The 18,435-nt window shown below is 35.9% G+C and overlaps 1 protein-coding gene across 1 annotated transcript in view; it reads right to left on the reverse strand.

Moving 5' to 3' along the window:
* Nucleotides 1-18,435, reverse strand: part of LOC126335373 (phospholipid transfer protein C2CD2L) — a 568,714-nt gene that overhangs the window by 54,192 nt on the left and 496,087 nt on the right. Inside the window, exons 12-13 of the mRNA XM_049998583.1 lie at nt 6,315-6,399; nt 2,504-2,689 (exon numbers count right to left, since the gene is read on the reverse strand). Coding sequence (XP_049854540.1) covers nt 2,504-2,689; nt 6,315-6,399 — 271 coding nt within the window. The remainder of the gene's footprint in view (nt 1-2,503; nt 2,690-6,314; nt 6,400-18,435) is intronic.

Genomic DNA, 18,435 nt, shown 5'->3' on the forward strand with positions numbered 1-18,435 from the left:
TTTAGATTGTGAATATTTTATAATAGACACCATTTAATGCTGTTTTCATCCACATCCCCATGTCTTTGACAATACTGTTTTTATTGTATGAAAATTTTGTACTGAATTCTTAAAATTTCTATTATGATATTGCTAGTTCATGCAAACATGTGCAAGGAAAGCTTGTTTCAAGATTTTTGTGAGCACTGTTCAAAAATATGCTTGGATGCTTTAGTGAACATGAAAATTCAGGTGGATTTAGCCTTAAACAATGCTTGTAGCACGTGATAGTTCTCAAAATGAGAAAAAATTAAGTGCATATTGTTATGATTCAGCTGTATACAAGCACAAATTTGTGAGAAGTGGAATGCAATTAAGAGCCAAATGCTCACATGTTGTATGCTAGGACAGTGTTTCAGTAATTGTGTGTCACATGTGGCATATGATAAATGAGCAACATTAATATGAGGCTATATTTCAACCATGTTCCATTCTATCTCAAAGCATACAAAAGCAAATAATTGTGTTCCTTTGCGGAAATAGAGAAAAATGAATTACAAACAGTGAAAGGAAATGCTAATAGTATGGAAAAATCACCAAAGATATGTAAAAATTCTGGAAAAGGTATAGAGGGACAATGCTATAGTTCACAAATGATTCATTAGATTCCACTGGCACAAAACAGTCTACATTTGACCAAGTATTCCACACATCCAATAAGAGCAACAAATAGAGGTCACAAAATCAATGACAGTATGTTACATGGTAACCGAGGTAAAGAGTCCACAAAGATGTTTAAGTAACTCTACTAAATGGTTATTTAGTGTCCTGCATGAATATTTGGGTAAGAGGAAACTATTGGTTAATAGGTGCTGCAGTGATTACTCACGTTTAATTGAAACTGGAATCATGTGATCATTGTCCAGCACTGTTGGGACACGTTTAGGCAGAGTACATGTGGGCTTTTGGGTGTTATCTTCTCAATGAGAATCATGTGTATATTATTTTCAAACAGAGAGCTAAGAATAATTTGAGTTTCCATCATGAATTTGCTCTAAAGAAGGAATAAAACCATGATTTAATGAAATACTGGTGATAGTTTTGGGGACTCACATGAAGAAATACTTATCAATGCCTTGAACATGAAGAATTTCTTATATGTCTATAAGATGCCACTTTATTAGATATACTTCCTGAGAAAGTAAAAAAAAAAAAAAAAAAAAAATTGTAACAGTATTTGACAAATAAAACCACTCATTTTTCTGCCACTGCCACTCACTTTGCTGCCACTGCCATAACTAAACTTAAACTGCACTACAAACCACTACTTCATTCAGCCATTTATTACTCCTTCCCCCTATGCAGAAGCTCAAAATGAAGTCACATTGACCAAAATTAATAATTTTACAGCACTACAGGTATGAATCTTGAAACATTAAAGTGTCACAGTATCTTGAATATAAAATAAGGAAATGATACAGGAGAAAAGGCAATATGTCATGACTTTTTGAAGAAGACTGAACAACATCCTCATCTTCATCCTGGCCAACATAGGTGTATTACGACTGGGATGGAAAGAGTTAATCTGTAGCAGAGTAGATGGAACAGTCACATCCAAGCAAATCCAAAATGACATGAAGACAGAAAGGAGGCAAAGCATGAATAACAGTGCTGAAAACAAGAATGAGTGTCATGGGAAAAAGATGATGATATGAGCCCTCGAAATTCTTAAGTGCCATTGTTGAACTATCCCATAGCCTTAAAGACATAAATTAGTTCTCCCAAAAGTGAGATTTCTACAGCAAGTGCTCTTTACTGTGGTTCATTTTTATTCTTAGGTGCCTTCCTTGTTTCCCTTACCCTTCCAATGTCTCGGTCCCCATTTTACGCTTTCCTCATCTTCTTACTTTGTTTCCCCAGTGTTCTCCTTTCCTTTACTCTGTGTCCAAAATTTTCTTATTCAACTAAGGAAATATGAAATTAGACACTAATATCGTCTAGTCTGATGCAAAAATGAAAGAATGAGTGATGAAGAAATGAGACAAGTCATGACCAATCTTTCCTCAAAATACACTTCTATGATTTCCTATCTGTCCAAGTCTGAAGATTCGCCATTAACTGAGAAAACAGTTAAGATTATTCACTGCAAATATCTTCAACTGAATATGATTTTCAGTTGAGAGAATCTCTAGTGTCTACATCTATAAATGCACCAAGCCTATGGTGGAAGCAGATAAAATATTCAGCTTAAATAACAGTCTACTAAAGAAATAAAAGAAGATATGAAAGAACATGAAAAAATTGCACCCTTTGGATTCTTGAGCCTCTAGTGTACAAAATGTAGGACTAATTTGTCCATATTATTGTTAATCACAACACATTAGTGTGTAAAAATTTCATTCAATGATGCAATCAACATGGTTAAGCACAAATTAATAAACTATTATAGCAACTCACCGAGATATGTGCCCTTCATGCTTCGACAGCTCTTATTAAAATGTTATATAAAGAGAAAGTAAATTACCAGTTGAGTGAGCAGATGGATCTCGAGCCCTATCTGCTGATATAGATCGATTTATTGATGCATCACGATTCAGTGAATCATCTCGTTCACCTGGATCCACTGACTTAGATCGTGTTTTTGAGCGACCCAAGCGCCTCTTGATAGTTCCAAAGAAATCTCTCTTTTTTCTTCTACTCCTACCCCTATCTGTAAAAGGGTTGCATGTGATTAGCTCTTGCTAATCAATCTTTGAATGGAGTACTTTTTCACAGATACATGCTGCTTCTTTTGTTGTCCTTAAAATTATCTGTATAATGTGAAATAAAATACAATGTCAAAATTCTAGGCAATGGTGTTTCCTTCCAACTCTCCATTCATTTATATATTTTTTGGTGAAATACTGCAAGAAATAAATAAATAGTATTCTCTCCTGTGAGTTTGAGAGACCTGTTTGCTTGGTAACAGTGGTAATGGTAATTACAGATAAGGGTCTGGTAATGACTCATATGGAATAATTCACTGAACAGCCAAGAAAAAAGTTTATACTACAAAGTAAGTTTGATTTTAGAAAAATTCAAATACTCATAGATTTCAAATGGTATTCATGCATTAGACAAATAAGGGTTACTAGAGAAATACGATGTTAAATATGTAAAGAATGAAATCTAACATTACTTATTCCTTATATTTTGTCCAAAACGTATTTGTATAGCTCCAGAATGGATTTACTGTGTCATAAAGTATATGTGATTAATATACTGAATAGTTGAAGACTTTGGTGGCATTTATTGGATGTGAAAATTAAATATTAAGCTTATAGAGAGTCCAGAAAAATGCATCTGCTTTCATTATTAGTTTTCCTCTCAGAATAAATAGCACATTTAGCTACCTATGGAAACAATATAATTAATGAACAACACAAAAATAAAGCTTTTAACAGCCTTAACTACATTTTCCTTCCTTTCCTTCTGTGTTACGAGCTATAAATTCAATTTATCATAATTCTTGCCATTGTGTAAAATTAAAGTAAAACTTCATGAGCGTACTGAGATGTGCTACAATGAGATGAAAGGAACAACCACAAATAATGAATCTGTCAGCTGACAGCAGACTAAATAATAAAATTATCCTACAGGATAAAATGATTATAAAATTTAAAATTTTAGAGAGTTGAACAAAGGAAATGCCAGGTTGGAATGTCAACAATATTATGAAAAGGATAGATTGCTATTCATTGTAAAGATGACACACCGAGTTGCAGACAGGCATGATGGTAAAACTGTTGTATACAACTTCTGGCCAAAGCCTTACACACACACACACACACACACACACACACACACACACACACACATACACACACACACACACACAAGCACTATTTCCAGCCAGAATCTTTTTCTTTTCTTAAGACGTTTTTGGCTGAAAACATATATAACAGTTTCTTCATCATACCTGACTGCAACTCAATGCATCATCTTTACAGTGAGTAGCAGTCTATCCTTCTCATAAGGCTGTTAGATTTTAGAGAGAGAGAGTGATTTTCCTGTATGTTTAATGAAGAGCCTATCATTTCAGAAGAAGATAATTTTTTTTTTTTTTTTTACTCAGGACAAATATAAAGACAAAAAGTACCGAAACTGCAGATTAACTGGTCAGAATCTTGTTAAAAATTTAGAATGGAATGCATGCAGTGGACATGACCAAATTTATTATTATTTCATTCTTCTTCCACACTTACAGTTTTGGAAATATCTGTATTTTTCTCTTTCATTTTGAATTCCTGCAAGCTTTTACATTTGTTCCTTCCTTTTGTTTCTCAAGCAACCTGGTTCTTCTGAATTAAGTTTTCTATTTTTTTTTACTTGCATCTATTTTTTATGTAATCTCTGTTCCGTGCTACAGATATTCAAAGTAATTTACTTTTTTTACTATTAGGAAGAGAAATCTGCAAGTATTCTTCTGCATATGAGAATCTAAATAGAATCCATTTTATATGAATTTATGACCAGTTCTTTGCTTCTAACTGTTATTTTCCTTAATGTGGTAATATGTGCATCCTAACTGCCAGTAATTAAAGAGGTACAGCCTTTCGGCACCAGCAAATTTCTTATATTTCCAACAAATAACAGAAAAACCTAAATTTGTAGTCCAACTTTGTCATGTTCACTTTGTCAAACTTTTTTATAAAATAAACTTTCTTTCTGTACAATAATTTTGGTGATGTGCAATGTCAGTAATGTAGCACTAATAATTTCTTCACTATATGTTTTGGTATGATTTATATTGTAAAACAGCCTTCACATTCTTTTACTTTACATGCCCACATTTCATAGGGTCTCAATGGGAACTGCAGTAACAACTATCAATGTACTTCATGAATCACAATCTTTTGTGTACACACATATCCATTTGATGTTACCATATTTTCAGTACAGAGGTGATATGTTTCATTTCCTATCACTCTAACTTCTTTCAAGCAAAATTATTATAATTTAATGCAGTTCATTTTCAATTAGAGTGGTAATTGATTAATTTTGTGTTGTTCAGTGACCAGGTGCAAGCCTTTCAATTGGATGCCACTTTTGCAACCTGTGTTTCCTTAACTAGAAGGGTGGAATAAGGGTGATACAGCTCTAAGTTCCAGTTGTAGTAAAAACCAAAACTGAGTTCCAGTACATGCACAACCTTCTGACTGTGCGTTTTATGCATGTGAACTTAATTTGCCAGCATATTTAATGGTTATATAAGCTCCTCCCTTTCCAGATGCTGAGTTATAGAACACCTGCTGCAGTGTATAAAATATAGACTGAAGTACTTGTAAATATTTATCACTTCAGAACTATAATGGCATTTTGTCTCAATTATATAAGTCATTGACAGAAATCTCAGATAAATGCTGTGACAGAGGTTCTATCTTCCACACATTACACAGTTTTCTTGTTCAAACCAACTGATCTGTGATCTGTTTGTCTGTGTAGTCATTCTTGTCACATTGCTTCAGTTCTATTTGTGAAGTCAAATAACATCTCTTTTTTTATATCATATAGAACACTTTTTTTCATTAACATATTTTTGTCCTGACATTTATCACATTAGTTTTAATCTAGGATGATTTCAAGAACAGCACCTATCAGATGAATTTATTTATTCTCTGTAATAAATGAAAATGACCAAATGACTGTAGCTTCAGATCCACAGTATTTTGCATCTCTTTGTTTGTGACTATTTTAGATTCAGAAAGTGTCGGTCAATGCATGATTTCTCCCCCACAAAAGTGTCATGTACAACCATCATAAACAGAAAAGTAACTGTTATACTGAAATCATATTTTGCACTTTTGAAGTTTTTCTTTCTTCCATGTCAATAATGTACATCTGCAAATGAAGCAAAATTTACATAGCACATTGTAGCTCAAAGATGTAAAGAAACATCAAGTGGTGCAGGATTTGTAGGTTTGTGTGGAATTCAATGAACACTCACAGGCAGACATACATTTACAAGCAGGCAGGATGACATAGATAATGACCAACAGACAGAGGTATGGACAGAAAATGAAACACATATCCAGTATGTTGCACATTCTGGCGCACTGTTTACTACAAGAAGAGCAGGCAAAATTAATAAATAAATACTGATAAATCAGATAAAAACTAATGCTAGTTAAGTCATTACTTTAATATTTTATACACTATCATCTGTTTTACTTCTCCTACTGATTTCCTATTGATGGGGTGATAAATGGCTGCTACAGTACAAGATATTTCTACTTTTTTTTCATATGCTCAAGTATTTTATTTCACAATTTTATCCAAATAAAGAATATTAGTACCATCTGTGAGGGTAGATGTTGGTGTGGTTGTCTGCATGCCATCCTGCCCCGAGGGTGGTAGTGCAGCTGTTTCCTTTGTGCCTTGCTGCAAAGTAATGAAATGTATGTTAATTACACTAAAGAAGAAAAGGCCCTCCATATTGACATCTGAATATGTAGTCTAAATTTAGGTAATCAGTACGTCAAAGATGTTTCTTTCTGAGACAATTGCCCCACTTAAGTTATACCCAAATACTATTAACTTATGGAACACTTAATAAAATGGGTAAAGTAAAGTACGTGGAATACAGCCCATGACCGGGCTACTGTCCTAGCGTGTAGATAGAGTACAGCCCTTTTTTCCATAGCACTAGGAGGGGGAGGGTGGCAGGCCCATGGTCCCAGCTGCCTTTTACCCTTGGGAAAGAAAACTGGTATTCATTTGTTAACTTATGGCAGGCTGAGTGGACTTGGTGCCGTGCTGGAATGAGAAAATATCACTGCCCCACCTGGGATTGAATCCAGGTAAGAGTTTGGTTTTCTACCCTATGGACAACTGTGGCCACATGGAACATTAAAAAAATTATGTTATTACAACATTTGGATCCCTCCCAATGTGGGGTCTGAGTGCTTTGCCCCTCTTTTTCCCTTGAACCCCTACTTCCTCTCTAATGAAGAAATATAAAACTTTTGAAAGTTTGGAAAGCTTTTCCCCACTACTTTTGAGTATCTGCATTGGCAGTATTTGAAATTTCACCTCCTGGAGCTTATTACTGGCCAACCATCCTCTCTTTTCATAATTTAACAGTTTCATCAGTTAAACTTATTTTAAACATTTTTTGAAGGTGACTACCAACAGCCATTAAGTAATGTATAAAATGCATATTTGAACTGTCAGTTTATTTTATTTATTTATTTATTTTTAACCGAATTCTACTGGTTTTGGTCTTGGGCCATCATCAAGGATGAGGGTTTAAAATGGTTTAAACCACCTCATTCCATTAGAAATTAATTAACATGTGTAGTGCATGACATGTATGTAAATATATGACACAGGAGTTTAAAAGCGAACATTCGAATACTAAATGCATACACAGCAGCTGATGGTGCAAACATGAATTATATACATAAAATTATTTTAATTTTATTACTGAAAAGAATTCAGTAATAGTGAGTGCACTTTAATTTTTGTTGGTTTAACCAACAGGTGATGTCAAGAGGAAAACACACTTTTGTTAGAATCTTCTCCACATTGTTACCATTGAAAACAAGAAATACTTTTGGATATCAATGACTGTTTTCTTAGCACTTATCAAATATTAGGGCTTGATCACAAATTTTGCTTTTCTTCTGTTCTTCATATTATTATGCTTTTTGGTACCATAGCCTCTCATCAGACCTGTTGTATAAGATAAAAGGCAAGTTTCAGTCACAAATATGATACCAAAGTGATATCAAACCTTGTAGTAAGGTGAAGAATAAAAAGAAAGAGAGAAGTAAAAACTATGACAAGGATCGATATTTGATAAGCATTATCCACAGTGATACTGTGGAATCCCAAGTTGCTCTCCTACATAGGAAATTGAAAATAAGACCTCATATTTCATTTCTACTTTGTTCATACTTTGAATAAAAAATGTTCTCATTTGCAGTTCAGAAAATTAGTTTATGCTTTAAAATGAAAAATTCGTGGAAGAAATACTGTTCATTTGAAAGAAACATTGAAAGATGGCACAAAGCTTATGACTAACATATATTAACATTTATTGTGTATACATCAACAAGAAGAATGTTGTGTTTCCTTGACGCAACAACTGGCCTTCTGAAGATGGAAAGTACATACAAAAATTACTTTAAATTGTTAGACACATTTATAAGATGCAACAAAATCTAACCTTAGAAAGAAAAGAATGATCTATAATGATTCATTTATTGTTATGTTCATAAATTAATACTGTTTACAAAGTTATGAAAACAAATATCTTTTCTACAGTCATCTGCAAGTGAGTGGCTGCCTTTCCTAAGCACTGTTTAATCTTTATGTTAGAGTATTAGCACACAAATAATACACAAGCTATTGCAAATTTCTTAGTATACAGAAGCCCCACTGTAATCCAGGCTTCTATTTATTCTTTATTTCATATCTTCTGACTGTATTTCACTACTATGACAAATACAGACTTTACCAAGAGCACTCTTTCTCAAGATACAACAAAGTTACATCAAGAATGGTGTAGCTATGAAACATACAGCTAGAGCTGCTTTGGTTGGTCTAACTGACCCACCAACTCCATCTAACAAGATACAGTTAAGCAGCATATAATTAAAGTGTTCATAATCTTTAGTGTATTTCAAGGCGTCTATAATAGAAACACCAGTAAAAATTATTCCTTTATCTTTATGTTTCCTACATATATTATTAATCTTTTTTTCTCCATATTTTGTAAGAAACTATCAACTGCAGCACTATAAAATCTGTACAGCCCTGTAACAATCAGAACCACTTTGTTCACAACTAGCTTCACTGCTGATATTTCAACTGTAATTTTTACTTTCAGTTATGTTATGAAATATAGTTTTGTGAACAGTAGATGGTTCCTCCCCTACCTCCACTTCTATGTTCTGTTCAAATGAAATCGCTAGACAGAGCACAGCTGTTGAATTTTGCCACAGAAATTAAATTATCAGACTACACAGTGTATCCAGAAAGTAAATATCATTTCGTTGTACCACCACCAAAGCACTGCAGTTCTGCACATTTGCACTCATCTCTCTGGTTCATCATCCTTCAAATGAAGTCATTACAGCCTAATTGTGTTGTGTCTACATTTGTTACGAATTGTTTAAAATATTTAAGACAATCTCTGAGCCTGTCAACTGTGATGTGCATCCTGTTATACTGTTATTCAACACAAAGAATGTTAAGGAGCTGAAATTTATTATCAACTTGTAGAGAATCAAAACAAAAGGCGTGGAATGCTCAGTTGAGGCCCTGTGTTGCTTCATGATAATGCACATTCTCATTCTGCAGGTGTCACTCAAAACTTTACTGAACAATTCAGTTGGGGGAAGTTCTACCACCTGCATTACAACCCCAATTTTGCACCTTCTGACTTGTTCTTGAACTTGAAGAGTGATTTTTGAGGCAGGCACTATGACTGTGGTGACAGTGCAAAAAAATGCTGTTCAGCAGTGGCTGTCTTCACTAGTGGCACCTTTTCATGAAGAGTGCATAGAAAAATTGGTTTCCCACTATGAAAAATGTCTGAACAATGGTGGCAACTATGTAGAAAAATATTTTAAAAAATGCTCTTGGCCATTAAAATTATTTTTTAGAAAAAAGTTTTTACATATTTTTCCAAAATGGTACTTACTTTTGGACATGTTTCATAGTATGTTCCGTAAAAAGATCATACCACCTACATTACTTTTTTCTTAGGTAGAACTTACACCCCCCCTCCCCGAGCACACACCATTTATCAACCATGCTGTTCCCTGTTAGTTCTCCTTATTATTTTCAATTTTAAAATCATCAGTGAATATGTTACTATGAATTTCAGATCCTAATATGTTTAAATATAAATTGTTTTTACCTATGTACTGAAACCAACATAAAGTAAAACTATAGGATGTGTTATGGATCATAATCCATACATGACTTTTTCCATCATTAGCTTTCCTTTGTTCATCAAGTTATCAGAAATACATCAGCAGAGCTCATATGTTGCAAGGTAAGTTCAATTAGAACTGTGTTAAAAATTCTATTAAAACATCAACATGCCTTGGTACTTGGATCACTAACTTTTTCTAGTTTGGTGATGCTCAGCTAAGATAGCTGGGCTGATATCTGGTAGTGAAATAAAGGTTTGGCAAGAGGAAGACAGTGAGTGTGAAGTCTTTGGTTAAGACTGTGTCAATGTTTTCAGTTAAATTTCAAATCTCTCCAAAGATTCATGGAACAATGGCAAATGAGACTGCTAATCCATCAGTCAGATGAGGGTGTGGGGATGTTAAGCTCGCCAGTCTCCTTGGAGCTGCTCCCTTCTTTTCACTTTCACTTTCAAAATGCCCTTGACAACACAAACACAACATCCACACCACCACATTGCAAAAATATTTATCACACACACACACACACACACACACACACACACACACACACACACACACACACACACACACAGAGAGAGAGAGAGAGAGAGAGAGAGAGAGAGAGAGAGAGAGAGAGAGAGTGTGTGTAAGGGGGTTGTGGGGGGGTGGGGGGGTGGGAGGGTGGGAGGGGGGAGATAGGAGGCAATACAGTGGACTTGTTACCCTTCCATCTCACCCTATAATTTTGCTGGGAAATTATATCATTTCTGTCAGTACAGGTGCATTTCTGCACTCACCTGAAATCCAGGCACATGCAAACCTAGCAAAACAGTGCTGAAACAAGAGTTCCCTAGCATTTCTGTGAAACAGTGGTAAAATGGTCTCCCAATAATTTTTATCTCTTCCCCATGCCCACTAGTGTTGGGTACAATCTAACACCTGGAGAGACTATTGTTTCACATGGCATATCGTTGGATTGGTCCTTGAAGAATAAGAACATGTTACACAGTACATGTGCTTGTTTGAAATGCAACTAAGCCTATGTGAAAAATTATCGGTTGTCATAAAGGTAACATGTTTCTGGAAACATTAATACACACATTTTTATCTGGCTAAAAATCGATAGTACGTGTGACACTGTCAATTTTGTACAAAATATTTAATTTTTCTGGATTTTTAGAAAAATCTTTTGTTTAAAACTTGCAGCAAATTGGTTACTACAATTTTCTAGATACCTTTTACTTTTTACAAGAGCTTTTTTTTTTTTTTTTTTTTTTTTTTTTTTTTTTTTTTTTTTTTTTTTTTAAAAGCCTCATGTAGCCACTTATATCTGCCAGTTAGGTACATGTCAGATACTGGGGCAGGTCCCATAATGTCCTCTGACTTGACTACAAAAAGTAGTCCCTATCTTCATCAATATTTTTGAAGGTCAGTAAGTACACTTGAAACAATAATTTCAACAACAGCGGCTCTGTGTTATTACTTAATATGCCATTTCAGTATAGCAATATTACATGTGCATTCCAAGAAGACTGTCGTCGATATGAGTGATTAGAGTAGCTGCAATGATTAAAACTGCATGTAATACATGCACAGATAACTACTCTGTATTCTACAGTATGAGTTACTAATGTACAGTACAACACTTCTTAGTCAGCTTGACACCAGTATGTCTAAGGATGCAATAACGGAAGTCAGGGTGGCATATAAGAGCAGCTTTTCTCCTCATCTGTATTTGCTGTGTGATACAGCAGGAGCTCAAATGACCGACAAATGAACGAACTTGCACTCTGTAATTGAGTGCCTTGTTTACCCTGTCTCACTATTTTCTAATGGAAAAGGTAGAATTCATTGTACCATAATCTGAAACTTCTATTACTTAAACTTTAACAATGGAAAATCCAGAATGGAATAATGACAATATTGTGAAAAGGACAGATTGCTACTCACCGTGTAGTAGAGATGTTGAGTTGCTGGTGGGCATGACACACAGGCTACTAAAAAACATGTAAGCTTTCAGCCAGAAGGCCTTCTTCTGAAGTAGACAACACACACACACACACACACACACACACACACACATTCATGCCAATGCAGCTCACACATGGATGACCACTGTCTCCAGCTGCCGAGGCCACTCTCTGCAAGCCACTGTAGAGGGACTTCAAAAAGTAAGTTACACATTTTATTGAATGCTGCACTACATTTCAAAGTGTAACAGATATATTACACTATTTTCCAACACAGTCACCAAGTCTCTGCAAACAACTGTCAGAATACTGTACCAATCGTTCATTTCCTAAATGATAGGAATCTGCTCCTTGGTGATGAAACCATTCGAGATGAGACATCCTAGTTGTTGGAAAATATGTGCTAGCTGTGTATCATTTCTTCAATTGCCTGGACATTGTAATCTGTAGTCAATGTTGGCCTTCCTTCCCAATGAGCAATAGCCATGTCTCTGCAACCTTGGTCAAATTGTTGGCAGCATTTCACTACAGCTGTATGTGACTCTGCATTTGGTCCACAAATTGACAGAATTTCAATGTGAATGTGTGTAATTTATATGTTTGCCCATAAGAATCATACTGTCCTACATACTTCAGCTTTCAAGTACATTTATAGTTGCTGCACCATTTCACTCACACCCTGGGGTGCACCTGTTAACCATACCACAGCAGAACTACGTCTACAGCAAATCCAGAACATGCACTCTCTCTTCTGACAATGCACCACACTTGTGCACTGACCTTAGCATGGGACAACATGTGTAACTTATGTTTTGAAGTTCCCTCATATCACCAGAAGATAGTACCTTGCACAAGTGTAATTTTCTTCAATTCTCCTTCTACTCTTGGGTGTAAAACAATTGCCTGTGTACTTTTACCTTTGTAAATGTGCTAACACTCTTGATTTTATGAGTGTGACCTTATATAATTTGTACATCAAGAGGAAAGGTTGTAGCATTTGCTTCTAATCTGCTGTAATCTTTCCTGTAATCTTGCATTCAAGGAAATTTATTGGTCATCTGTAACATTCTCATGCTGACCAAATAGTCTCATCATGAAAAGGAAAAACCTTCAGACTTTTTCTATTTTTTTCAGTTATACTGGATTCACAAAACACCAGATAAGGTTGAGATTTCAGTATATTATGTGAAGTACCTCTTTTAGAGTTGATATTTAAGCATGTTACATAAATTGCCTCTTCTGTAAAGAAGCTGTACCTTCTGCAGAATCCTGCCAATAAACTGCAGCCTGACTTTTTGTTTTTTAATGACGAGATTAATGAAACTGTTTATCTTTTATCATTCAGACCAGGCATAAGGAACTACCATATTTATGACATCACTGATAAGTGATTTGCCACTATTGCTGTATTCCAACAGTACAAAGACTTTTATTTTACCTGTATATAAATATGAGATGCCAGTATCACACATTTCAAAGAAAGCTTTCATACAGACCCTCAGCTTTTTATACTCAGGTACATCTTCTGGATCCAGATAATTCCTAAAGGTAATGTAGTATGAAAGAAATATGTTATAAATGGGACTGAGATAGAAATATACACAATGGTTTTGTTGCTACATTTGGGAGATGGGGTATACTAGATATGGCCTACACTTGAACATGAGAGGGAAAGATAGGTTGGCTGAGGTTCCTGCAGAAAATGCTCAGAGGCCATCATCATACAAAGAAAGTGATTACTTATGTCAGAGGTACCTTTTTGAAGTTAGAATCAGCATTCGAACACCCTATTATGAAGGAAGTTAAAACTACAAAAGAGGAACACAAAAGGCACAAGAATGCACAGATTTAAATAATAAGCTGGAAGACCTTATTGTCGGTTTAGAAAATTTAGAGAGCTCAGAAAAGATAGATATCCTGTGCCTATATGAGCACCACATAACCACAGGGTTAGAGAAGTTAAATATAAAGGATTATACTCTAGCATCTTACTCTTTTGGAACTAACATGGGAATAGGAGGAATTGTTACATATATTAAGGCAGAACAAACAGAGGTTCAAAACATCAAGACTAGTAGATTTTATAGTGATCGGCACTTGCAATTGTGTGCTAGTGAACTAATACTGGAAAATCATTCACTTTTAACTGTAATAATTCTCTTTATGAGAATTTTGGATTCTTTATGGTCAGACAGCAGCAAGCAGTTAATAGTCTGTGGTGATTTTAATGGAGATTTTCTAAGGGTTTATGACAGGAAAAATGATCTGTAAACCTTACTTGCAGCCTATAATTTAATCTCAGTAATTAAGACATTAAGATGCTACATGATAATGTTTTCACTGAAGAAGGAAATTACTGTTTACCCACTAATAAACACTCTCTCCAATCATGCGTTTTTAGATATGAAGTATTAACTGAAAAAAAAAAAAAATTAATTATATTGTGTAAAGAAAACTTATGTTAAACTGACACATTCCACATCATTACAAAATGTTGTACTCATGATCTATGGAATGAGTATTAATGTAATGTAATGTGCCTTACAGTATACATAAAACTGTTTTTTAGAATAGTTTACAAGAGATGACCTGTGGTGAAAATTGTAATGAACCAAATGTTAACATACAATTTGATCTAATCCACAACAATTTCAACATTAGTTGAGAACAGCTTTCCTCATAAGCTAATCAAAAAGGGCATAAAACAAACATGTAAAAAACCAAGGGTCACTAGAGGGATTAAAGTACTTTGTGAAAGGAAAATGGAGTTTATCTATTGGCAAGTAAAAGTAAAGGTCCCTGTGTTGTTGCACAATACAAAAAAATGCTCATAATTACTACGAAAAGTTATTAAAAAATCAAGGAAAATGCACATTATGTCAGAAACAAGTAATCCTAGCAACAGACTTAAGGCTGTATGGAATGCAGTGAAATGAGAGACAGGACAAATGACCAAATAACAAGATAACATCACTTTTCAATTAAATGGGAGGACTAAAAATATATTTAAGCAAATATATTTAATAATCATTTCTTAAGTACAGTAGAAAATGTATGGACAAACAGTTGAAGAGAAAAATCAAAACAGTATGTCAAAAAGCAACTCTCATAAAATTCAACCAAATGAATGTATAACAAATTTCTCTTTCTGAAATATGGAAGATTATATACTCCCTCAAAAATAAAATCTCACATGGATTTGATGGTGTTTCCAATGGAGTACTAAACATTTGTGCCCATATGTTAAGCCCTGTCTATGTCAAATATGTAATGCATCACTTACACAAGGCATTTTTCCAGAGAGATCGAAATGTGCCACTGTTACGCCCCTCTATATGAAAGGTGGTAGGACTGATGTTGCTAACTACCAACCTGTTTCACTGCTCTCATTATTTTCCAAAATTTTTGACAAGGGGATGTATTCTAGAACAGCACACCATCTGAGCAACAACAATCACATGTTGAATTTAATATGAGTTGCTCTATTGAGAATGCCATTTTCGCTCTACTCACCAAATTTTACAAGCATTAAATATCAAATTAGCGCCAGTTGGCATTTTATGTGACCTATCTAAGGCACTTGACTGTGTGAATCACAATATCCTCCAAGATAGTCTGAGGTTCTATGCAATAGATGGTATAGCCAACCAATGGATAACATCATGTCTAACCAAAAGAAAGCAGAAAGTTGTAATTAGTAATTCAACGAATGTGATAAGGGGAGATACCTCTGACTGGGCAGATCACATAAGGGATTTCTCAAGGCTCAATCTCAGGTCCGCCATTGTTCCTCACATATGCAAATGATCTTCCATCTAATATACAACAAGCAGAATTAGTTCTTTTTGTGGGTAACATTAGTATCATAATCAGTTCAAGCATACACCCAGCAACAGAAGAAGGAGTAAACAATGTTCTTAAAAGTGTCACTGACTTATTTGGTCCCACTATCAATTTTAAGAAGACACTTCATATTCAGTTCCGCACATCTAGAGGTATACACCAATGAAAAGTGTAACATATGGTCAATAAATAATAAATAATAAATAATAGATAATAAATGGTGTAATAAATGGTGTAGAAATTTGAGATTCTTAGATGTGCATACCAATGATAATTTAAATTAGAAAAAACATATTTTGGAACTCCGAAAACAACTTACTTCAACCACATTTGCACTCTTTGCAACTATTGAGACATATCAGTAGGCTGATGTATTTTTGCATATTTTCAATCAATATTGTCACATGGAATAATGTTCTGGGGTAGCTCATATTTAAGAAAGTAAGTTTTCAACACTCAAAAACGTGCTGTAAGAATAATACTTGGGGCTAATCCACGATCATTCTGTAGGCAACTGTTTAAGGAGCTTGGCATTCTGACTACTGCTTCACAGTATATGTATTCCTTCATGAAGTTTGTTGTAAATAATCACTGTGGCTCAAATTGAACTATGATGTACTAAAATACAATACCAGAAGAAAACATGACATTCATTAGTCCACATTAAGACTGTGTTCAGCACAAAAAGGAGTGCATAATAATGAATGAAAATTTTTGATATTTACTCAGTGATATAAAATGTCTGTCAGACAAAAAAGTAAAATTTGAAAATCGACTGAAAAAGTTTCTCCTTGGCAATTCCTTCTTTTTCATACAAGAATTTCTATTATTGCAATGTGTGAAAGGTGGCAGGTAGGAATTACTGACTCACATCTGTATATTTAATAACAGTACTAAGAAGTAAAAAACTTATAAATTTTCATATTGTAGCAATATTTACAAATTAATCTGTGATGTGAATGTAAAATGATCCATTCCACATCATTATGATTTATGTGCAAATGATCAACAGAACACAAAACTAACTACTAACTCAATCAAAGTGCAAAAATCTGAACTTCAGAAACTTTTTAGTACTGTATTTTCACTGGAAACTATACTAGCAGCAGATCTCTAGTAGTGTGTTCATGTGCTTCTATTATGGCCTTTAAATTACATTCAATAGACCAATCACCAGAGATAACACACTTACTGCAGTAGCCACCAGAAAGATCGCAAAAGGTGCACATTGGCACGGCGCGTCACCAGAGGGCACGCAAGAATTCATCTGTGACCTTGGCAGGCGGAACAACAACAACAACAACAATGCAGGCAGCATGGGCCGTGACCGGTCAGTTCACATCGGGCATGCCTAGGAGACAGTTCCCGATCTACGCTATGTGAAGTGTGACAGAAAACGTGAACCGTGTTACTACACAATTGGCGATGAGTAGGGTCATTCTGTTGCGTGTTGCATCGTGTTCTGGTTTCGCAGCTTATCCACAGCATGGAGGATTTAGTGCGGGTTTTGGTTGAGCAGCAGACGGAGCTCATGGCAACCATGAAACAAGTGCTTCCGGTATTGCTCTCCACGCAGTCTGCTCCAGCGCCGTTCCCTCCTCCCTTTCCCCCGTATGATGAGATGGTGGAGGATTGGGACACATATGAACATCGCCTTCGGCAGCATTTCCAGGCATTCCATGTTGCCGATGCGGAAGTATGTCGTGCTCTTTTCTTGTCTTGGATATCTCCCTTGCTGTATCAAGTTTTGCGGCAGCTAGCGCCGTTGCAGGAACCCTCGTCCTTTTCTTTTGATGCATTGCGTTAATTGCTGTCTGTATATTATCGCAGCCGCATGCATGTTGTGGCAGGGTGGAGTTCTATCACTACAAGAAGCAGCCCCATCATTCTTACCGGGCGTGGGCTGCTACCCTGCACGGTCTTAGTCGCAAGTGTAATTTTGTCATGGAGCAGTCGCGAGAGTCGTATGCCCACGTTATGGTGCGCGACGTCATTGTTCGTTCGACCCCTGATAGGGAGGTCTGGCAACAGGCCCTGCAGTTAAAAGACCCTTCCCTTGAGGAAGTCCTGTCCATTGCTCAATCGTATGAAGTCTCTCATGCTGCAGGTCAACAGTTGGAAGCATGGTGTGATGTCGCGGCGGTTCAGGGCAGTACGGCCGCGTCACTGCGTCCGGGGTGGATGATGTGTGAGTGGTACAATCTGGCTGTTACGGCCACTCCTCCATGGTGCTTAAACAGAGTTCCGGCCGCCAGCTCCTGTTACCATCCTGTGCGTCGTGCTGCATACATCATGATCGGTCAGAGTGCCCCCAGCGTTGGGCCGTTTGTTGCAAATGTAATAAAAAAAGGACACATTGCTAAAGTTTGCTGCTCAGCCTCACAAGAATCGAAGGAAGCAGGTGCAGAGGACATGGATGTTGACATTCAGGAAGTTTCATCGGGCCAGGCTCCAGACACTCTTTATCGAGGTGTCAGTTCGGTTGCGCCGATTACAACTGTAAGTAGATATGAGCGCGGCGGTTTCTTTGTTGAATGCACAAACTTACTCCGAGCTGGGGTCACCCCCGTTGGTGCCAGTTTACTGGTGTCTACGCGGTTATGGCAAACAGTTCATTCACCTACTGGGTCAATTCACTACCGATGTGACTTACAAATCGGTCACTCGGCCTATTACTTTTACTGTTGTCAGTGATGTGAGCTCCGCTAACCTTTTTGGCTTGGATGCCTTTCAAGCTT

Source organism: Schistocerca gregaria, chromosome 2 (assembly GCF_023897955.1).
Source record: "Schistocerca gregaria isolate iqSchGreg1 chromosome 2, iqSchGreg1.2, whole genome shotgun sequence".
In the NCBI taxonomy this organism is placed as follows: domain Eukaryota; kingdom Metazoa; phylum Arthropoda; class Insecta; order Orthoptera; family Acrididae; genus Schistocerca; species Schistocerca gregaria.